Source organism: Hyalella azteca, unplaced genomic scaffold (genome assembly GCF_000764305.2).
Source record: "Hyalella azteca isolate HAZT.00-mixed unplaced genomic scaffold, Hazt_2.0.2 contig12309, whole genome shotgun sequence".
Taxonomy (NCBI): domain Eukaryota; kingdom Metazoa; phylum Arthropoda; class Malacostraca; order Amphipoda; family Hyalellidae; genus Hyalella; species Hyalella azteca.
This window is the reverse complement of record NW_025942269.1, coordinates 38,818-62,768: the sequence shown is the minus strand read 5'-3', so window position 1 is coordinate 62,768 and position 23,951 is coordinate 38,818. Positions and strand designations below refer to the sequence as shown.

Genomic DNA, 23,951 nt, shown 5'->3' with positions numbered 1-23,951 from the left:
GGTGGGCGCTTTGTGTCAAAAGCCGTGAAGATGCCCGGCTGCGTTACGCACGGGAAGGTATATGAATCGCACTGTGGACTTGGGCTATGTTGACCTCTAGCTATCCACCCGGTTCGACCCACGGCCTAGATACGGACGGCTTGAAGTGTTGAAGGCTACGTTCCGGAAGGCAGGAATCATGATGGTCCATTACATCCAGGGCAGTTGTGGTCTTCGGCAGGCGACCCTTTTATCTGAACTCCTAGTTAGTCGACGTACAGGAAGTGTTTAAGAATGTGGTCGGTTGTTACTAGTTTGAAACTGTGTGTGAATGCTACAACTCATCTGTACTCATATTCAATTTTTATTCATGGAAATGTTTAAGAAAATGGAAGGTTGTTGCTAGTTTGAAATTAAATATGCATGTTTCTTGCATGCAAGACACGCATCACGCATCATGTAACCCGTAGTGCCACGGCTGCAATCACCCGTTCTGTTGGGGAGAGTCAGGCGAAAAGCTCCCCCCAAGTATTTATAGAATAGCTTTGTTTGTTATCATATAGTATCATATGTTTCTTATTATATGAGTTGTTTGAAATTGATGTAACGCGAAGCGCGATCTGATGTAGGACGACAACCAAGTCAATGATCACTAAAAAAGATACGTTCGAGAACTCAATGTGTATCCGTATAATTGACTTCTGACCGAATACTTCGAGATTTGTGAACTTGGATTGAAAATGCTTTGAACTTCCGTTTCATCATTCTACTTTAAAATCTATAGAATGAAAAGTAAAAAATTTGTGAACGCTTCCTTCTGCTTACTTTCAATTCGAAGATACGGTAAAAATAATGTGAAATTCGGGTTTAATTTATATAATCAAGAGTGGCAAAGTATCGTAAGGTGACCAGCGTTGAAATTGGCGCTCATTTGACCGAACTCGTGTGCCACACGCTGTCCACGAGCAGCAAACATCGAATAATTAATTGTTAATGAAGTTACTGTTTCAGCTAGCATTATTTACTTGTTACTTTTACCCGTTGAACAATGTTATTGTTATTTCTAATATTATTTAACTGTTTACTGTTGGATGATTTGAATCCGTCAAGCCTCGTAAATCGAAATATGGCAATTAAAAAATCAAATACGATGATGAATACCTATGAGCAACACTCACACAATTTTTGTGATATATGAGAAAATTTGATTTAAATGTAGATTATTATGAAAAAATTAATGGTAGGCGACGTCGAACGTAACACGTCTTCGTGTGTAACGCCAACTTCAATAAGAAGGGCTACATCAGTAACGCTATATATATAACCTCAACAACCTCCACGTGGCAAATCGTTATGATTAGCAGTTAACAAATGGAGTTAGTTTGTTGGAGATAAAATTGTATTCATCCGAAATATGTTCCAATATGTTCCTCAATTTGATTATTGTTTAATTTAAAATCCTTGAGCGTACATTGGCTAAATCGTTCTTATGGTGCGTGTATGTCGGACACAAGTTAGCTATAGCTCATTTTGATACACGTATTTGTTTTTAGTTCGATGCTGGTGCTCGACTGACCTAGCTGAAGAGAATATTTGGTACGTATTTTATTTAAGAATTATGTTCTAAATATTTACAAGTGTTTTTATATCTTGTGTGATAGTGTTCGGATTAAAGCCTTTTACTCGTCTCCTCATGTGCAATACCATTTTTATGCTCAATTAATTAACTATTGTTGTAATCCGTGAATTGTTTCGCAGTGGTATGCATTGTTGTGGTTGTTGTTGCAGTGCCACTAGGAAAGAGTGTAAGAGAAGAACAGGTGGCGCAGAGCGGCCAGAATGAGGAAAGAGAAATGGAAAAAAATAGTAGGAGCGCATTGCCCATGATAAATGGGGAAAAAAGGCGCATTGCGCATGATTTGGTCGGTTGTAGGTGATTGGGGTTGTTTGGGATCGGGGGACAGAAACCGATTTTAATAAGAAGTTCAAGAAAACTCGCGTATGCAAATCCCTCCAACCGAGCCAACCTTACAGTTTCCAATAAGAGTATGTCAGGATTTCGAAGTCAAGAGAGACAGCAACGCTTCGTACTCCACCCTGTGACGTCACCATTCCGTCACCCAAGCTTGGCGCTGCGACGAGGAAGGGCAATGAGATCGAATAGTTGCTGAACAACCTTCACGGTGACTTCGAACTGATTCGGAAACTTTATTTGGAGTATCTAATCAAGGTCGACAAGCTTCTTGAATACTGTGACAGCCAGGAGTTGATTGAGTAGGTTAATCCTCACAAGGAACAAATAGATTCTTTATTTTTGCGAATCAAGGAAAAATAACAACAGAACTTCTACCCAGGCGTGATTTGGAAGCCTTTGATGGTTCTGACGTGACAAGGTTCAACGTGTTTTTGCGAATGTTCGATAAAATAATCGAAACGAGATTTTTCGATCCTTTGGATAGACTGGTTTACTTAGAACAGTTTTCAACGGGTGAAGTTCAGAAGCTGGTTAAAAGTTGCTTTAATGATGACCCCGAAGTTGCTTACCGGCAGGACAGAATCTTGCTACGTGAAAAATTGGGAAATAAATTCAAGATTGCACATGCCTACATAGAACGTCTGAATAGTTGGCCTAAGATAAAGGGCGAGGACGCTGAAACATTACAAGATAGTTCCATATGCCTGATTCGGCGCCAAAATTTGAAATCGGATTCTCGAACCAATCCGCTGAGCAGTCCGAAAGAAACAATGAATATTATTCCAGGAGTTGCCTTACAAGATCAAGGTACAGTGGCGTCGTCTGACCAATCAGAAACAGAATTAAGAGCTCTCAGAACGTAGATTTTGGCGATATTGTTCCTTTCGCTCATGAAGAGGTGGCTCATCTGAAGCAGCCTCTGTTCGGACAGATTGCCGATCCCTAATCAGCGACGAAGGAGAAAGACGAGGTTAATAAAACTAAAGTTTTCGCCATGACTTTGGAAGACTGGATGTCCGGGTTTTCTGCTATTTGAACGGAAGTTTTGATGATTTAGGACATTTTCCCTCTTTATGGTAGCAAATTAAGGTCAATTCCAATTTGTTTACGAAGCCGTCATCAAACTGCCTTTTTTCTAAACACGAATATCCTACTTTGGAAATATCGAGAGTCTGCCTTACTGCCTTATTTGCAAGATGTACCATTCGCTTTCGTGAACGTCGACGTTAGCGTTTTAGTAGGCATGAACTCGCCTGGCCCTGTTACGAAGGTGTCTATGGTGGAGGTAAGTGGGGACAACAATTTGCGTCACTTCACTGGCTTGGTTGGGCGTTCAATGGACCAGTTAGCACATGTACGCGGGAAATGCATTGCAAGCGGTCGAAGTTGAATGTTTTTGACCTCGATAGCTCCGTTTCGTACGATCGCTATGCGCCGGACAAACGGCCATCATCGTCGGTCGAGGACGAGAAGTGGCTTGAAAAGATTCTCATAGAAGTTCCTGCACTCCAACTTGATGACGTGGAGATTAGAAATGAAAGCAAAGACTTAGTTTTACTTGTGGACCACGACTTGCTCCGTAACAACTGACCTGAGATTGCCAATGAAAGAAAGCGTTCAGGAAGAATCTCGAGATATTGATATTATTCAGTCAGCCACTCTGGCATATGTCCAATAACGAAGATGATTCTTTTATGAACCCCCGATGAGCTTGTTTGATGTATAAATTTGTAGTAGCTCAAATTTTAGGGCAGTCTTGACTATAAAGCCTTTATAGGAGCCATTTTTTTGCTAAATCGTTCTTATGGTGCGTGTATATCGCACACCACTCAGTTGTACTTCATTTTAATCCGCGTACTTGTTTTCAGTTCGATGCTGGCTCTCGACTTATGTAGCTGAAGAGAATATTTGGTACGTGTTTTAATTAGGGATTATGTTTTGAATATTTACAAGCGTTTTTAGATCTTGTGTGTTCGTGTGCGAATTAAACTATTTTACTTGTCTACTCGTGTGCAATACCATTTTTATAGGCAATTATGATACTATTATTGTTGTTTGTTTTAATAATTTTAATAAGAAGTTCAAGAAAAGTTGCGTATCCAAATCTCTCGAACCGAACAAACTTTACAATGACATCATTTCTATACGAGTGTTAGTAACATGATGATTGGTCATCTTGTGTCGATATATCGAGCTTCGTTTGCAGTCGTAAGAGGCGACGTGTTAATGAGTTAGCCAGTATCAATGCTATACAATATTACTATATGACTGACGCTTGAGGTTATGGTGCAGTCAGCTGTTGCAAGCAACGTCCCGAAAGCCCCATGCATTAGTTCGAAACGATAATTTGCTCAGAAATTTGGGTAGAGTTATTTTTTAATCTAAATAGTTTTTCAGTGGTGCTCAGCTTCATAACGAATCTGAGTTCTATATATAACATCACGCCATTATTGTAACGCTTCTGACTAAAATTGAGCAGGTGAAAGATTTGAGAAACAGGTGCAGTTCTGTGTTTTCTTGAATCAAAATATTGGTTTGCTGAATTATATGATCGCACATTTCTATTAGATCAAAGCGTTTGACGATGATGTTGAGCAAGATCGTTCATTGCTTCAAGACCAACATGACGAACAAAAACAATCGGTTCACGATTATAACCTTAGTGTCAATGTCAAGCTAAATTGTAAAACTGATATCCTCATTATTTTGTTCCGATTTCGTGCTGTTTTCTTAACAAAAAACTAATGAAAATAGGCTGTCCTCGATACATGGAATATTAGGAATCGAGAAACCCTTCAGTTCATATCGAAAACGGTGACCTGAAGTTGTACGCTGGAAATAAGATCGTTTTTGTTCAGTTACATGTAGTATGACAATGCTGCATGTACTATTACAGGGGTCTCCAAAATATGGCACGCGGGCCACATCCGGCCCGCCTCATAATTTCATCCGGCCCGCCGGACGAAATCGTGAAATGAATAAATAATTATTTTATTAATTGCATCGCATAATTATTCAAAGCTGGGGCCTGCTGACTGGTGGCGCTCAGCCCGAGTCAGTTTTCCTCTCTCTCGATAGTGTGACGTACAGATACTAATACTGGTATAAGGTATGTGTTGTGCTTTACAACCAATCACTGGCAATCAGTTGTGTATGACTGTATCTTGTGGGGATGGAGGCCGAGTGGGGCTTCGCTGCTTCCGTTTCAGGGATCACAGCTCTTCCATAATCCATTTGACTGCAATGGTGAAAATCTTCCAACTCAATTTCAAATGAAAATTATTGATCTCCGGGCAGATGATAGACTGAAAGATTAGTGTAGAGAAGGAAATCGGATTGAGTTTTATAAATTCCTACAGCCAGATCATGCAGTTTCCAATTTTGATACAGTTTGCTTGCAGTTTAGTTCCATTTTTGGTTCAACATACTTGTATGAACAAACATTTCCCAAAATGCAGTGTGTGAAATCTAAATGTCGAGCAACTATGTATGATGATCACTTGAAATCAATTCTTACAATTGACTCATCTAATCTGGAACCGGATTTTAATGAATTTTTTAAGTCAAAACGACAGCATCATTCAACAGGCATAAAGACAGGCATCTATTTAGTTTACCCCGATTTTTTTCCAAAAAGATACGTTTTAACATTTCTATGTTTATACTTTAATATTTGAGTAAATAAAATTACTGGCACTGATTATTTATTACTTTGGCCCGCGTATATATGGGAAATATATAATGTGGCCCGCACATTGAAAAGTTTGGAGACCCCTGACCTAAAGCATCTCTGTTGCTTATAATACTGGTGTACGCAACAATGGTTTTGCGACCATTCATTTGCGTGAATGTCGAATTTTTGTTAATTCTTGCTTATGAAAATATTGCGCTATGGATTTAATTCCTCTCATCAGTTTGTTCGAAATTAAATCGTTTTTTTTCTTTAACAAATAAAAAAAAGTAATACGCGGTAAATTAAACGTGAAACGGCGGTACGTATTGTGTTCTGGCATGTCACAATTGGTCTCGACTAATCGTGTCTCATAACGTTTCTATTTTCCATTTGTAAGTTCTGAAATCCACTTTATCGAGGGTGATTCTATCTGGCAGGAATATGGCGGGCGCGGCCAGCATCGGGCTGGACCTGGGCGCAGGCAAGTGCTGTGTTGCCAGCGTGCGCGCTGGAGCGGTGACGGTGTTGCCAAGCGCTCACGGCGACAAGACCACTCCGAGTTTTGTTGCCTTCACCGACTCCCGCAGCCTCGTGGGCAGCGATGCCAGAGACCAGGCGGCGCTCAACGCCACCAACACCGTCTATGGCGTCAAGACCGTCATAGGCAGGAGATTTGACACGAATCAGAAAAGAGAGCCGTTCTATTCCAATTACATTGGCACAAAATCCGAAACGCGAACATATTCAGATGAAGAGGAGTTAATAGTGCTGCCTTATCTTCCCGAATTTTCATCAACCGTGGACGGTTCGCCTGTCTTTGAAGTGGAGTACAGGAATGAAAAGGTAAGGCTACGCCCTGAGGAAATAACAGCTTTGCTGATCGCCAAGATGAAGTCCGACGCAGAAGATCACTTAGGCGGCCAAGTCACAAACGCAGTAATTACCGTGCCCGTAAATTTCGGCAACGCGCAGCGACAAGCCACTCTCGATGCGGCCAGCATCGCCGGCCTTGGAAACGTCAGGCTGATCAACTCGACCACCGCCGCTGCCATCGCTTATTGGGACCACAAACCCAGCGAGAAAGATTGCATAGCTGTCGTTGATTTCGGTGCAAATTCTCTGAACCTATCAATTGTTTCAATGGATAATGGGGCACTAGAAGTTCTTGAAGCTTTCGGTGGCTTAACGGTTGGTGGAAACTTCATAGACATGTGCATGATGCAAGCCGTCATCAAAAAGTTTAAAGACCAACACCACCAATCATTTGAGGCGTCCCCGAAAGCACTCATGAGAATGAGGACAGCCACGGAGAAGATGAAGCACAATCTAACTCTCCTAACTTCTTCCGTGATACAAGTAGACTCAATATATAACGACATTGATTTCACCAGCACATTTACCAGGAGAGAAATGGAGGTTGCATGCCAGAACCAGTTATCAAGTCTCAAGAATACGTTGCATCAATTGACCCAGTCAAAAAGTTGGACTAAAGTTCAAACAGTTGTGCTTGTGGGAGGCTCAACGCGTATTCCTGCCGTAGAAAAACTGATTACCAAAACACTAGGAAAACCACTGGATAATTCGCTCAATAAAGACGAAGCGCTTGCCTGTGGCGCTGCCCTCCGAGCTGCCGAGTTCTCCAGTTCAACAACTCGAAAGGTGAAGGAGATTTTGACGCAGGTGTATCTGGTGCGAGGCAGGTTTGAAATCGGGCAGAATTTTTGATTCGGGAGAATGCATTCCCGCCGATTTCTGTTTACGAATGTCAAATGATATCTGGGATCACCCAAATGGGTTAAGACTGTATGAGAACATACCTACGCTGGTAGGGAAAAAGTTACGCCTCTTCGAACTGACAACACAACGATTAAGACAGCTCGGCCTTTCGACGACATCGGGTTTTCTCTTGTTTTCGATTGATGAAAGCGGAGTTCTTCGCATAGAACACATTATTAACGGCCACACAGTAGACATACCAATCCGAAAGCTTTCATCCGACGCGAATGGTATGCAAGCATCTTTGGATCGCCATAGAGTATTCTTGGACGACGTAAGTAGATTAAAAGACGATGAAGATGCAATGAACGATCTTGAAACTTTCTGCATCGACCAACAGGAAAAGCTCAGAGAGAAGTTCGGAAATGATTCTGCTGCTTTCAAGTTGTGTGAAGAAATTTTGACCTGGCTTGAAGATACACCACAAGCAACGAAGCAACAATGCAGTGAGAAGAAAAAAGATTTGGAGCACAAAATTGATATTGATATTGACGACAAGAAGCTGAAACATCAACCCAAATATTGCAAATCAAATCACCTTGATGATGATGCTCATCGTCTAAGTGATAATGTGAATCACTTTGTTGACGCTGCACATAGCTGTAGTGATGCTGTAAACTATCAAGTTCATGTTTCACATAACACTGTTGATTCACCACATCGTCTTGATCACGCTGCAAATCCCCCTAGCAACGCTGCAAATTGCCCCGTTCAGGCTGCACATCTCTCAGATCATTTTGTATCTGAAACTAGTAATGTTACACATTACCCAAGTAATGTTGAACATCAGCCAGGTAGTTCAATACATCGCCCTGGTCGTGCAGTTGCTTCCACCACCGGTGAGACAATTACACAAACATCCAAGCGTGCGGCATTCACCAGGAGTGGATATATGGAACATTATGCCTCATCCGAGCAATGGACGAGTCCGCAGGTTTCAAATGAGATGTTTGCGAGCCAAACCTATTTGACTGCACAAACTCCGGAACCTGTATCAGGACACGGGGGTTCCAATGCCAATTCGTGGTCTCGACCTTTGAAGGGAACCACATCAGTCGATTATGAGGTCGGTACATCAAACAAGAATAGTTTGATGCAGGCTAAGCATGCGTACAATGGAACCTCGAGGAAAGAAGTTTATGGGCGAAAGCGCTCAGAGAAAATCACGCAACCTTACCATAACGATCTTTATTCTCAGGACATTCCTTCTGATTTGCAACATCCTAGTCATTCGGGCGATAACAGTTGAACATCCGACTCACAGAAATCAAAGGGATGGTTCAAAAAATTCTGCTTGACGTGTGCGAGAGCTAGATTCTTTATTTGTAAACTGAAAAAAGCTGACCCGCGGCAAGAGAAGAGTCAAATGTCCAATCTGTGGGGACGTAAATCAGAGTTCATGACAAGAAATGGACATATTTTCCTAATACTAGGAATTTAAGATTATTGATTTAGCTCAGAGAGCACTGGATCTGAACAATTGTTGGTCGAGATAAACAGCTCCCTGTGTCAGTGTTATACGCCCATGAGTATCCTCCACCTCAGTTGCGCTACACTTCTCTGTATTAATTGGGACATTAGTGTTGCCATATTGAAAACCTAAACTATTTAATTTCTAATTGCTCCAGTCAATTGCATGTATTTGGAATCATAGCAAATGCTGTAAATAATTATTGATTGTTCTTGAAGGGTTTTTGCTGTGTTTTGATAATTTAATATTAGGTTATTTTGTGAGATTTCTTGATTAAAGTTTCAAATGTGAAGGGTTGCTGTTATTTGATGCCCTGCCATCCAGATCGACAAGACTACTTACCATCTATAGTAAAATATGTCTATCCATAACTAGTAAAATTTGCGTGCTGGCTGCTGCTGGGACTTGGAAGCTGAAGGCGTGTGCCTCTGTAGCGTAGTGGTTAGAGCGCCCCTGTAGCGTAGTGTTAGCGGCGCCGAGATGTGATGAGCTAGTCGTGGGTTCAAACCTCGGGAAGCACAGTTAATTTCCAGATGTCACTTGTGGACGGCGCGATGTCCCTTAACGATTTGTGAGTATGGATTACCTAGGGTGATCTTAAGACTTGAAGTGTGATCCTTAAGTAAAATATCGTCCTTAAATAAACGTCCCTGCACGCAAAAATATCGTGTATCTTAATTAGTCCTATAGTTCGATTTCGCACTTAGTATATCTCTGTCTTGCTGAATCTAACCCAAAGCTTCAACCAAATTTATGACAATCATCGATATTTGTTTATTTTAATATGTTGTTGTGCTTGCGTAGGATTGCGTGAAGTAACGACATTCTTTGGTGGCCAAGGAATCAAACCTGCTGCTGATCCAATTTAACCTCAATACAGCGTATATACTCGCATATCCCATCCCATAGGACTGTTTGTATTACCAGAGCCGTTAATATTATTTCCGGGCCAATTCATTGGTTATACCGAAGCATACAGAGAACAATAATTAGTGTATAAAGCTGTTCACTTGGTTGAAGGCGGATAATTTTCACGAAAATTGGTAAATGTATAGCCGTCTACAATTCAGCTAAGTTGCCCCTCAACCCAAGTTTATTTTCTTACTTTCTGTTTTAGTAACACGGACCTAGTTTGACATTTATTAGAATAATTCTAATTGTCAAACTTATTCAATGGATTGTCGCTTATTGTTCAGCCTGTTTCCCACTAATTGATTCAGTAAATAGTGAGAGAAATCCTTCAAGTGTTTCATTTTCCGATATGATAATGACACAATTCGTAAGTCGTTATCCCAGTTAGATCAAACGTCTCGTATGCCTGAAGTGACATTCGAATCACATGGTAGAGCCGAGCATTAGGCACGAGTTGGTGACTAAAAAAAGCGAGCTAAGAAAAACGTGGTAATAAGCACTATCTAGCATTAAAGTCCTAAACACGATTACGAGTTAAACCTTTGAAAAAATCAAATTCCTGTGCTATATTTGCGGATTGTTTGACTTACTTTTGTATTAAAATCAAGGCTAAAGCTTGGATGACTTCACAATGTAGATCGCAAGATAAGGTTACGATATATACTAGTTGTCTCGACCATAATAAGATTCCCAAAATTCGTAAAATAAACGTCCTTGAATCGATTGAACGACGAACATTATGTGAGACATAGTTTGTTTCTTTGGATTTCAGTTTAAATAAGTTTCAACAATTATTTTTCCAAAAAATTGAATTTAGGTCAAGTTCACCCTCCAATACAGTGAAGAAATTTACTCTAGAACAAATTAGGCGAAAAATCGACATTTATCGTTTGTCTCATCGAATGACGGTCAATCTTCGATGTCCAATGAATGATTAATTAACAATAATCATCATTAAAACTTTAAATCAACTCGTGTCTGAAATTACCTGCCCGAGCCTGGTGGCTGAGACCTCACCAGTCAGATGTTGAGCAGCTGGTGAGGGTATCAGACGAAATAGTGACTAATAATAATAATAATTGATTTAAGTTTTTAACTCGTAATCATCTACTAGCTGACGTGGTATTTGATGTTACGGCGTGCACCCATGACTACGTCTATCTGTAAAATTCATATATCGCTACCTCGCTCCCACAACCACCGCAAACTGACCGAAAAGGAAGTCGGCACAGTCATGCCGCTGCTTCCAACAACGGCGCTGCACTTCTACCATCGATGGCTGTCACACGACCTCAGCCTGTTGGAAATTTCCGAATGTCTGAGGCGGGAAATTGTGAAAGTTCTTTTTCTCCATACCTATTGATAGGAGTGGGTTTGTTATTAGAGTTGTTGGCAGATAGACTTGGTGCTGGAAACGTATTGCTCCGGCAGGAGCCTGTGTAAAGCCATCCCATCGGAAACTTCCAATCTTAAGTGTGAGTGACCACTCTTTGGTAATTGTTTTTTCCTATTTATCTACGAAACGCGTGTGCGCAGTTTTATTAATGAGAAGGCCGACTCCAATATCCTATAATACCCAACATTACGTTGACCTGAACTTTACTTGAACGAGGCGTCAAAGGTAGTTATTAACATGAAACTGCTTCTATCATTGAGAACAATTGTTGGTATGTATTTCACCAATACTCCAGTGAGTTGACACAATTCGTGTATTTTTGGTTACTAACCTGTATTCTATGTAAGGCAATTAACTGAATAGCTATAGAGCGTTGGTAGCAACGAAGAAAGCTACGCCGGTACGTGATCGGTAACCATGTTCTTCCTAACTAATGTAATTTTAGCGCGACACCTTTTTACGGACACAGCAGAATTTGGTAAGATTCAAGGAGTAAATTAAGGGCTTTCTAAAATATTGATGAAAACTGCTTCTTTAGGTTTAAAAATATTTATATACATGGTAAACCCTTGAAAGGGCATTCTTCGACGGGGGAAATGCTTATCATGAATCTTAGCGATGAGAGGAAGATAACCTGGGGCCATATTTTCAAGAAAGGTTAGGAGTTCTTTAAGTCTTGTCAGCCAATCGTGTCCGGCCTCTCAAGCAACGTCCACCTATCAGACGAGAAAATTATGCGTAAGTAATTACGCATACTTCACAGACTACAGCGAGTTTCGAAGGTACGGCACCAGGGGCTGCAATTGCTTGCAGTTCCAAGGTGCGTTTCAGCGGAGCTGGTACTACATATAAGCGCTCAGTTTTGTCATGGAATTTTGCCTTATGTTTGGGAGTCGTCTGTGATTCCTCCATCACGTTCGCATATAAAGTCTTCTAATTGAAAATACTTTAAGTATTTCCAATATGTATTCATATTGATCTCATAATTTTGTTTGAGGTGTACCCACAAATTTTTAAATAGCTCGCGTCAGTATGACATGGATAAAATGTTAATGAAACATTTAATACAGTGCTACGAGACAAACCTAAATTGAAAATTGTGTTCCTAACGCAGGTATCCGTCCATACGGTATCAATCATTTATCAGTATTTGACGCTAAATAATAATTTTAAAGCTTGAAACGAAATGAGATGAATTCTAATCATTTAAGATAAGCAAGTGCATCGTGAAATTGCTGATAATTACTTTTATTTGTTCCTTCGATAGTATTAGTCCATAATTGATGAATTCTTATTGAGATTCATTCAGTAATTTGAAGCCTAGTGGTAGGCAGAATTACGTCGAGCAATTTAATAGTGTCCTTAGTTCTGCTTGTTGCTGACATATTGCAGGGCTCGATGCATAGACTTGATAAATTTACATATAAAATAACCTCGCGCTATTATATGGCATCTAGACTTGCAAGTTTAACGTATAGGATTCTAGGCTGATTGATTAGCATTGAATTTGAATAAAACTTGCAAAAAATTGTGAGCACTTCATTTACTTGGAATTTTTTGAGCAAAATCATTATCCTCGAATTGAGCAAATTTCCAACGAAGTTTTGGAATGCGCTTTATATCGCATTTATTATTACTGCGCAAGAGTTGCAAACTGGTGCGGTCATTTCATGACGTAACATGTTATCTGTTACACAGAAATATTTAGTTCTCCAATCACAATGACAAGACAATCTATGCAATTTTCCGATGATACTAAAATGAGAAAATGTAGAATATTTACCCATAAAAGCAAAATATTGCGAGCTATAATATATACGTTTTAATTACAGTTAGCCGTGACGCCTTCAAGATGGCCACAAATAATGACTACGCAATCGGCATCGACTTGGGCACGAGTAACTCGTGCGTGGGGGTCGTCAGGAACGGGCGCGTTGAGATCATCACCGATGAGCGAGGTAGTCGCCTCACGCCGTCGTTTGTGGCGTTCACTGACGAGGAACGACTTATTGGTGAGTCGGCCAAGCTTCAGCGTACCATGAATCCTGCCAACACCGTTTACGAAGTGAAGAGACTCATCGGTCGTAAGTTCAGCGATGAAGCAGTGCGGACGAAACTCGCTCACTGGCCATACCGCGTCGTCAACGTCAGCGACAACCCCAAAATCTGCGTTAAATATCTCGAAGAGGAAAAATTTTTCACCCCAGAAGAGATTTCAGCGATGGTGCTGTCCAAAATGAAAAACGTCGCAGAAAAATTTCTTGGATGTGAAGTTAGTAGAGCGGTTATTACTGTACCAGCATACTTTACCGACTCGCAACGACAAGCTACCATTGATGCCGGTACCATTGCGGGTCTCCAGGTGCTGAAAATTGTCAACGAACCAACCGCTGCCGCCATTGCGTACGGGGAAGAGACCATGACCGCCTCTGAGACTAACATTCTGGTCTTCGACTTCGGCGGCGGGACTTTCGATGCAGCGGTTCTGAAAATGAAGAAAGGAAACTACGAAGTAAAGTCTGTTGAAGGGAATAGCCAGCTTGGGGGAGGGGACATAGACTCTCGCATTGCTAAATTTTTGATAGATAAATTCGAGGAAAAAACGGGACTGGATGTGTCAAATGATATAAAAGTTCAAGCAAAAATTGCCAAAGCTGCCGAACAGATTAAGATCAATTTGTCAGTTTGTGCGAAGGATGAAGTTCATATTGAGTGCTTGAGTCAAGGGCAAGATCTCAATTTTGCTTTTAGCCGATGCAGGTTCGAATTACTTTGCGCAGATATTTTTGCAGAAATTATGCTGTATGTGGACAGAGCGATTTCCTATGCTGGGCTGACAATCGACGAAATTCACCAAGTAGTCATGGTCGGCGGTTCGAGTTTGATTCCCAAGCTTAGAAAAATGCTAGAAGAAAAATTCCCAAACAAGGAAATCAAAAGGACGATCAACCCCGCGGAAGCTGTCGCGTATGGAGCAGCTGTCCAGGCAGCCATGCTCAACAACGACCGAAGTGTAGAAGAGATTCAGCTGACAGATGTAACCCCGCAGTCACTTGGTGTGGATCTTATTGGTGATAAAATGAGCACTATCATCAAACAAAATTCTAAGATACCAGTCGAATGCACTAGGAATTACACGACTGCTGACGATTATCAAAAAGCCATAGCGATCAAAGTTTATGAAGGCGAAAACCCAGTTGCCTCGAGGAACAATTTGTTGGGGGAGTTCAAAGTTGAAGGAATCGAATTCGCCCTGGCTGAGGTACCCTCAATCGATGTAACTTTTTCTGTAGACAAGAATGGAATATTGAGTGCAACTGGCGTGGACCGGAAGACAGGAGGCCGAGGTCAAATTACCATCTCCGTCAATAAAGGACGTCTCAAAGAAGAGGACATTGAGAGAATGATTGTAGAAATGAAAAACATGGAAAAGCTAGAGATTGAAAGCAGTGCTTTGACGAAGGTTTCGGCTTCCTTGGCGATAAAAGAAAGGTCTTCTTGAAAGACAATGCAAGCTTTTAACGATAACACCTGGATGTTGCGATGCAATAATGAGGTTGTGCGAAGAGGTCGAAGCTTGGTTCATGGATCACGATTATGCAACCAAGGCGGAGTAAGATGAGGAACAGAAGTTCATCAAGACTTTCTCTGAACTCTTGGCTGAGTTTACCTCCTAATTACTCTTTTGCATCTTTGAAGCAGCATATCAAATGCTAAAACGGTTAGAAGTTTGTTTATAGTTTGTAGCCCTGCTATTTTGCAGTCTCCGTTTGCACTAAGCAGTAATTCAATTGTAACCTGTTCTAATAAAGTTGCCTCGCAATACCAAATTGTTTTGTGCCATTATCTGCCTCATTACGGTTTTTTACGAGATTTTATGTCCCTTTGTTTTACCTTTCTTGGCAGGACTAGTCCAATGGCTAGGTGTTCAACGATAGCCGTGCAATAGTCGAAGATTCTTGAAAATCTGCCTAGTTTTTGTAACGCGCAGACCGTAACTGAGATTTTAAATCGGCATGAGACAGTACGACTAGCGGCCATGGACTTCGTTTGCATTCCAGGTAAGCAGGCTCGTGCATCAGATACAGTATGATAATGGTATGTTGACCAGTACCGGGATTGTCAGAGACCATGCTGCAATTCGATTTTTCTGAGAGAATGAGTGGACATCGGCACCCACGTCTGACTTTGCTAGAACTTTGGCAAGAGTAAAATTGCGACATTGTTCCATGATTTCTGGCCGGTTTGCCGGGAACTGATGGCTCTTCGTTAAGTGATCGTGTTAGTTCGATTACTGCGATTTATGTGGTCTCGGTCAAATTTGTTAGGAAAATTCAGAAAAAGGGAGCTACGTTCTAATTCTGTTGGAAATTGCTTTGGAATAAAAATTGATTCAAGGTTCCAATTCAACTTGGAAGCCGTGCACTACGACGCTGTTTCAGCATTCAACTAATAACGTTGCGGTACTCGCCAGTATATAGCAAGAAGATTTAGCGAATGAAAAGTATAAACGCTCGTTTAATTGGTTTTGTTCATTAGGCATTTTTTCCTAAACATGTTGCTGTATGTTATTAGGATTCCTTGCATCAATCTCTATATCTAACCTGGAAGGATTTCTATCCTGGAAGGATTTCTATCCTGGAAGGATTTCTATCCTGGAAGGATTCCTATCCTTAAACTTCAGATGATTGCGATATTCACTTGATTAGCAATTCACTTGTTGAACAGAGAGCTTTGCATATACTGCTTACTATTGCATTATTATATCTCCACGAGATAGTCTTCTCAGTTTTGGTGTCACTAAAAATAAAGCGAAGGTCTCAATATAAATATTATAAAATGAACTCTCATTCGCGATACTTTAATGCATTTTGAAGAAGAGAAAAATAATGCATGTTTATTTATACACTGAATGGATGTGACGTACAAAAATCTAATGTGAAAATTGGTATGCGAATTGCAGCTTAGCTGTATGTTATAGAGTCTCATTTATTGTTATTGTTCTGGTGAAAGCATTGATGATTGAAAATATTTTTTGAATCCAAAACCTAGCAAACCTGTTAAAAGTTTAAACAGATTCGGGACCTTGCTGAATTACGCAGTAGCTTAGCCATCTAGACATACAGTAGTGAAGTCACATATGCGACATGCATGCTCAGTATTGGGGCCACCATTATTCACTGTGGACGAAAATTGTTGACGTGAGCATAATCATTCTCAGCTCAACATTGAGCAAAATTTAAGAACCGCAGTTTCGGCGTAGCAATCAAATTTTGAGAAGGCTCTTGCAAAGCAGGCTCATTAAGCCGTTATTAATTCACGGAAAAATGACCGTGTTTTGTTTCACGCCAACGTCTAGGAATACGCTTTAATATCATTTGTCTCCTGCCATTTTCTTAATTCAAATCAATTAAAACAAAATTATTTCTGTATTCGTGTCATAAACCCGGTGTCGTTTGATGTTAATGATTTCGATCCATTTAAATATTTATTAGTATTTAATGTTTGTGCAATAAAGTTGAAGAATAATTTTTCTATGCTGCTTGGTAGCCCTTTACGAACAGGATAGGCACGTAAATTCTTGCTGCATCTCAGTGCGTCAAGGACGAGCCAAAAAAGACAATTTGAAATCACTGGCTATGATGCTGTATTTTATTCAGTACTCATCGTAGAGGCGGTAACTTGTTAGGCTTAGCTCGAAATTGGTAATAATCTTCTTCTATTTCTATTTCTTTCTATCCATTTCTATGTCATTTCTATTTCTTTCTATCTATTTCTATGTATTTCTATTTCTTTCCATCTATTTCTATGTCATTTTTATTCATTTCTATCTATTTCTGTGTCTATTTCTTCTTCTATTTCTTTCTATCTATTTCTATGTCAGAAGTCAAATGACGGAGGGACGAGGCAAGGACTCAGGAAAACTACTTACTTTGAATATCCACGATGAAATATTTAAACAACAAATTTTTGTGTTTGAATAACCCTATACATGATAATAACGGAGTGATGTCATCAATATAAATCGTTTGAAATCAGGTTGTTTGAAAGCAATATATAAAATTACTGCCAGCATCATATGGATTTGGACACAATGGTAAAGATAGTCAGTATTTTGTCAGCATAATCCGGGTTGTAACACTAGTTTTAGACAAGTGGCGTGGATCAGACTAGAGTTCATCATTATTCATATCACTGAATCAAAATTCGGGGACCGCCTAGGCTACGGTCGAAGAGTCGCAACACTCGGCGCAGTTATTCTGGGTCTGCCTGACCAACCGATCATAATCAGCTTCTGGTTAGAATCTCCTTAACGTCTTTATTATACGTGAATAAAATGTTCGTATATCATAAATTCATTGGCAAATCAATCGATATTTCTTCTTTCATTCAATAAAATTAACAATGTATCGGAACCGTAGTAATTCTAAAACTAATGCGAGAAATAACGGCAACTAAATAAGAACCTGAATTTCTTCATAATATTTGATAATGATAAGAATATTAATTTTTTGATTGAATGCATCACAAGCTCCGTTGTTTTTCTCAAATGTGAATAATTAATATGCATCTATAGAATGGATGTAATTGTCATATACGGGACGTTTTCTTCAGAGTCAGTGACTTTCCAAATTTAGCTACAGCTACGGCCGCGGTGTCATTCATGTGCGCCATGTAGCTACATCTGTTGGGAAGCCACGGACGCCATTACGGAACTATCGGATCAAGTCTACATCTGTTTACATGATTTCAAAATGCCTCCACCTGCTAGAATGCCAAAGTGTGTGCGTTTCAAATCAGTTGGCATTCATAGCCAATTCAGTGAAGTAAGTGAATGGTGAAAACATTATCAATGATGGAACGGCGCGGGATTGTGTTTCGGCCTTGAAAGATGACCGAGCAAGAATTCATGATGAGCGAAGTGATTGGAATTCAATCATTATCGATGATCTGATTTAAAAAGTTGTCTTTGATGTGAAAAATAAAGATGATTTCCTCCTCAGCTGAAAAGTTTCGTGCTGACTTAAGAAGGGCACGTTGTTACGAAATTTTCAAATCAGGGAGCGAGCTTCTTAGACGATGGCATACAAAAGCAGGACCCAAGATGTGATAAATGATTCAATATTTGATGGAGTAGTAGCATATAATAATTATGTAGAGTGGAGAATAACCATTCAAGTGCATAAATTATATTTTGGAAAAAAACTTGCCTGTTTTTGATGCCAAGAAGTACTTTAAAAACACATCTCATTGAATCGCATCATATATGTGAAAGAGCAAACTAATGTCAAATATATCATAATTCAGGAAAGAAATGTTTACCGCGTGCATATAATTAATAGTCATTAATTGATCTGAATTCGAGTTCACGGTTGGCATACAAAAAAGTCATGATGGCTAACATTTAAATTCCTGCGTAAAACGCTAAATTATATTATTAACAATATTGAATATTAACTAGTAAAAATATAGAAATAATAAAATTATCAGTTAAGAAAGTTTCAAGAATACTGTTGAATGCCGTAAACGTATAGGAGAAAGTTGTGACAGTTAGTAGTGTGTAAAAAATGAACTTCAATAGGCATTTCACAGACTACCCATGCATAGACAATATGGGTAGTCTTGAATTGAAGGGGATCACGAGATGCGACTTTCACGAACCTGCACGAGCAGGATCTCAAAGTAGCTGAATGATATACATTAACTTCTCATAGAAGCGACCTCTAAACAATGGCTTGAACCAACTATTATTTCTCCATGTAATATGAGCCCCAATATATTTCCGGTGCCAGGCCGCGAGCACACAAGAAATGTTGACAATCACATATAAGATAGGACAATAAACTTCGTTGAGGACCAGAGAGTAAAATTTTCGCTTGTTTTTTTTCTATCCTGCGAATTAGACTAGTGGCAAGGTTTGGATGTTCGGAAATGAGGTTTCAGCTAATTTTAATTAAGGTACGACGTTACGAATGAAGATCATTAATTAATTATCTAGTGAAAATAACGGTTTTGAGTAAACCTCTTCTTTTTAATTGAGATTTCGAAATGACTTTAGCACAAATATAGGGTATTAAGAAACAACTGCAGAAGTATAACTTCGATAAAAAAATATTTTCTACGTCCTGACGAATCCGATATTTTGTAAGTTGACAGCTAGAGACTCACTTTTGACGATGAGAACCTCAGCTATCGAGAGTATATTGCACCAAAATCGTCATGCGGTGTATCAAAATCATCCACAATACTTCAACTTAATTAGGTGATAATCACGCTAATAAATTATATGAATCACTAGAATATGAGTAGCGATAAGAGAATCACACTTAGCATTTTACTTCACAAAAGTTGTTTTAAGTACAACACATGAAGCCAGGCGGAGAAAACTAAACTTCGGTGATAAAACTAGTAATCGAGAAGTTGATTTTTGGCTTTCAAAAAATCATCGTAACGTGACCGGTACTCAGCATATACGTTGCCTGTTCGTTTTCATCCAGTCACTACTCAGTATCCCAACAGAAGCCTAAGAATTTTTCAGGCCCATGTCGTCGAGATCTTTGTTCCTGTACTCACTAATCAAGGCTTTTAGCTCAACACAAAGAGTCTCAAATTCATTTCGAGTACCTGAAAGCTTCTCCTTCCTCTTATCATCTTCCTCGAATTTTTTGGCTTCGATGATCAATCGCTCAACTTCCTTCACCTGCAGACGGACTTTGTTGCAGCGCATGACAACCCTATACAAATTTTGATTCCTGTCATTCGCTGGAACAAGGACGACCCAAGCTCGCCTAGCACGTAAAATAGCGGCTCTATGTCCGCTCTAGGTTCTGGTTGTACGAGGGAAATGAGCGCCTGATTAGAATCCGGTCTATACCCTGATAACCGTGGGGCGATGTGGGGCACGCGTATTTGATACCTAATAGCTTCGGGACAGACACGGCCGAGTCTGGAAAGTGCGTTAAAAAATGCACCCTCCCTTCCCTCGTTATAATGGGGGGAAGGGAGGAATCGTATAAAATATATATATTTAAACTCGAGTTGTTAATGACCAGATAATTCATTGTGTACAATTTTCAAGGTCGAACAATATTCTTCAGATGTCGTTGGTTGATAAAATGCAGTTTCAATGAAGTAATTTAATTTATTAACGACGTTTCGAATGTGACAACATTCATTTTCAAGTTACAGGAAGCATTGAAAACTGAAATTTAGGCGGAAATAAGTACATGATACACGTAAATAAGATACAACATTGGAACAGTGAAAATAATTCCGAAACAATCTTAAGGTTCAGAAAATCAGGTAGTTATGAGATGGATAGCTGGAGTCCAATTCGTAGAGATGAAGGCTTCAGCTATCGTGGGTCGAATATGTCGGGCCACTGCAACATGACGAAGCTGGTGGGCTCCTCGAGCACAGTGGAAGTTGTTGTCAAGGGTGTTACGGAACCTGTTGAATTCATGATGAACTTGCGCAATCGAAATACTTTGAGACCTGGTTTGGTTGCGAGCTTGTCTCATGTGGCAGGAAAATAACTGCTCAATGTCGTTGAAGTTACTCCAATTACTCTAATGTAGTCCAAAATATGAGGAAGTCTACAACCTTCTTTGAAGCAAAATTTGTAGATCATACCAGATTCTCGGAGAACTCCTTTTTTGAAGGGGCCGTAGCTGTGTATAATTCGGGGTTTGACGTTGTTGTCAAACCCCGAGGTGACTTGATTGCTCTCCTCAAAGCACCTTTGATAAAATCTCAAGTCAGGGCCACCAGGCAATGTCGCAAGGATGTAAAGTGTAGCTCAAGGTATACGAGGAAAGTATTAGCCGATAGTGGTAGAGGCAATTACTTCAAATATCGGGTTAATTTCGTCTCATTTTCAGCAGTACTAATTGAAAATTTCGATGGAATTGATTTATAAGAATAAAAATTCATAATTTTCCTTCCAATTTCTAGCCCGGAATTCGAGGTATAAAATATTTGCCACCCCCACTAACGGCAAATACTTTACCAGTGATCATAAGCATTTTTTAATGAGTAGCACAATTATATATGTATAGTATCTTCATTGGACCGGTGTAAAAAATATTCTTTTCAAAACTAGAATCCTGTTCGCCTTATTAACCTGAATTTCAATATATTTTATATTCCCGCATCGAATATACGAGTTACATATGACTGGGCAGAATTGCTTCCTAATTAATTATGCATACTTCAACAGTCACGAATTATTAAGATATTTCATCAACTTGAAAAATTAAGTTAATCCAAATTAGAACAGTTACTGTGAATTACAGATGTAAAGGTTCAGTAGTTTATGAACTTTATCTATAAACTACTCTATCCATCCCGTAACCGGCTCCGATATGACGATCATGCGAAAGCCAAAAAACAACTTCGCGATAACTCGTTTTATCATCGAGATTTAGTTTTCACTGCATTGATTTACGTGTTTTATTTTATACAACTTTTTTGAAGTGACATGCTAAGTGTGCTTCTCTTATCGCTATTCTTATTCTTGTGATTTATATAATTGATTAGCATGATTATCACTTAAGTTGAAGTATTGTGGATGTTTTTTTACACCGCATGACGATTTTGGTGCAATACAGGCGACAGCTGAGGCTCTCATCGTCTGCAATGAGGGTCTAGCAATCACCATACAAACTATCGAATTCATCAGGACGTAGAATTTTTTTTAAATGTAAGTTTTACTTTTGTAGGTGTTTTGTAATACCCTATGTTTGTACTGAATTCATTCCAAAATCTCAATTAAAAAAGAAGTGGTTCATGCAAAACACTTATTTTTACTAGATAATTAATGATGTTTTTTCGTAACGTCGTACATTTAAAATTATATGAAACCTCATTTCCGAGCATCCCAACCCTGCCTATAGTCCAATTTGCAGGATCAAGATAAGACAAGTGAAAATTTCCACTACTTTTTGCTCTATGGTCCTCAACAAAGTATAATGTCCCATCTTATATGTGTTTGTCAACATTTCTTGTGAGTTTGCGGCCTGACAGCGGAAATATATTGGGGATTTTATTACCCGGAAATATAATTATTGGCTCGAGCCATTATTTAGAAGCCGCTTCAATGAGAAAAAAATGTTTATTTAGTCATGCATATACCTTGATATCCACAACTTGCATGTTTGTGATAGTCGCATCTCGTGATGCCCTTCAATTAAAGACTACCCATATTGTCTATGCATGGGTAGCCCCCGATCTCTGCCGCGTCTTTGTCGTGGGGGTACCCTGACCTACGAGTCGGCCGGTTACCCGGCTTTCACGTGGGCCAGGCCAAACGGCAGAGGCCCCCCCGCCCGGATCGCTACCGGACGGAGGCTCCTCACTTTTTTCTGCTAAGGGCAGGGGCACCTCGGCCTCCTCTTCCCCCTACCCACATCTTTGGCCGCCTATCTTCCTAGGGGCTCCTTGTGCCCTGCTCTCCTTCCATCTCTTCTTCCTGCTCGTTCTTCTTCTCCTGGCCCAGGGTATACACCCCAACCCTGGACCGCACCCCCCCTGATCGGTCTGCTCCCTACCAGTCACGTGGAGTGGACATTCATTCTGGTGCACCTGGTGCGGTGCCAATATCCATAAGCGATGTTCCGGCCTGCGCTACATCAGACTCTACACCGAAGATTGGATCTGCCCTACGTACAGACGGTCTGTCCCGCCCCCAGCCAGACCCTCCTCCCCCTCGCCCCCCCACCTCCCCCCTCCCCCCCCACCCTTGTAGGCCCCCGCCCACCTTTGCGTCCTCCAGTTCAACTGCAACGGGATTCAATCCAGTGCGGTTGAACTGGCTACCTACCTCGCCAAGAACGACGTGGCGGTAGCTTGCCTACAAGAGACCAAACTATCAGCTGCATCCCGCCCCCCTCCTCTTTCCCCGGATATGCGCTGGAGCGCAAAGACCGCCCCCGCGGTCACGGTGGCGGTCTCCTCATTCTGATTCGCCACGATGTCTCGTTCACCGGGCAAGACATCTCTCCCCTCCTACATGGCGACACCACCATGGAGGCTATGGCAATCTCCATTCCTGTCAATGGTTCCCCTCTCCGCATCATTAATGTTTATATCCCACCGGCCTCCTCCTACCCCGCGGGATATTCCCCGGAACTGTCGGACATAGTCTCCTTACCGGGCGACTGTCTGATAGTTGGCGACTTTAACGCCCATCACCCTTCCTGGTTCTCCCACACGGACGACCAGAGAGCCGCAGCGCGTGGAGCCGCAGTCGACGATATCGTTGCCAATTCCTCCCTCGCCTTCCTCAACTAGGATTCCCATACCCGCCGCCCCTCACACGGCCCACCCTCCTCTCCGGACCTCGCAATCATCAGCGATCACCTTCTCCTCGACACCTCCTGGACCCCTCAAGTTGCCCTGAACTCGGACCACCTGCCCATTCTGATTCACCTCCCTTCCTCCGTCGACTCTTCGACCCCCCGAGCTGCCCGCTCTTACGTCAACTTCAAAAAAGCTGACTGGCCCGCCTACACGGCAGCCATTGAAGCGGCTCTCCAGACGGTCCCTCCCCCCATCTCGTGTGGCGGCGAGTCGACCTTGAGGGAAATCCTGATCGCTGCAGCCAGACAGCATATCCCTGCCGGCTTCCGCAAGGACTTCTCCCCCTCGGTCAACCCTGGCACCCGGTTGCTCATTGAGCAACGGGATGACATCAGGGCACGTGATCCAACAGACCCCCGGCTGCCAGATCTTAACTTGGAAATTAGCATTTCCATCCAGGCCCACGCCA

At 40.9% G+C, this 23,951-nt stretch overlaps 2 protein-coding genes across 2 annotated transcripts; both read left to right on the top strand.

Moving 5' to 3' along the window:
• Positions 1-3,827: 3,827 nt before the first annotated feature.
• On the top strand, positions 3,828-10,112 carry LOC108665569 (heat shock 70 kDa protein 2-like). Its single transcript, XM_047883221.1, has 2 exons — positions 3,828-3,865; positions 6,065-10,112. Exon 2 carries the CDS (start codon positions 6,069-6,071, stop codon positions 7,350-7,352), a length of 1,284 nt encoding a protein of 427 aa, XP_047739177.1. The 5' UTR covers positions 3,828-3,865; positions 6,065-6,068; the 3' UTR covers positions 7,353-10,112.
• Positions 10,113-11,165: 1,053 nt separating this feature from the next.
• LOC108665575 (heat shock cognate 71 kDa protein-like) lies at positions 11,166-15,007 on the top strand. Its single transcript, XM_018152347.2, has 2 exons — positions 11,166-11,261; positions 13,015-15,007. Exon 2 carries the CDS (start codon positions 13,035-13,037, stop codon positions 14,682-14,684), a length of 1,650 nt encoding a protein of 549 aa, XP_018007836.1. The 5' UTR covers positions 11,166-11,261; positions 13,015-13,034; the 3' UTR covers positions 14,685-15,007.
• The last annotated feature ends 8,944 nt before the right edge of the window (positions 15,008-23,951 follow it).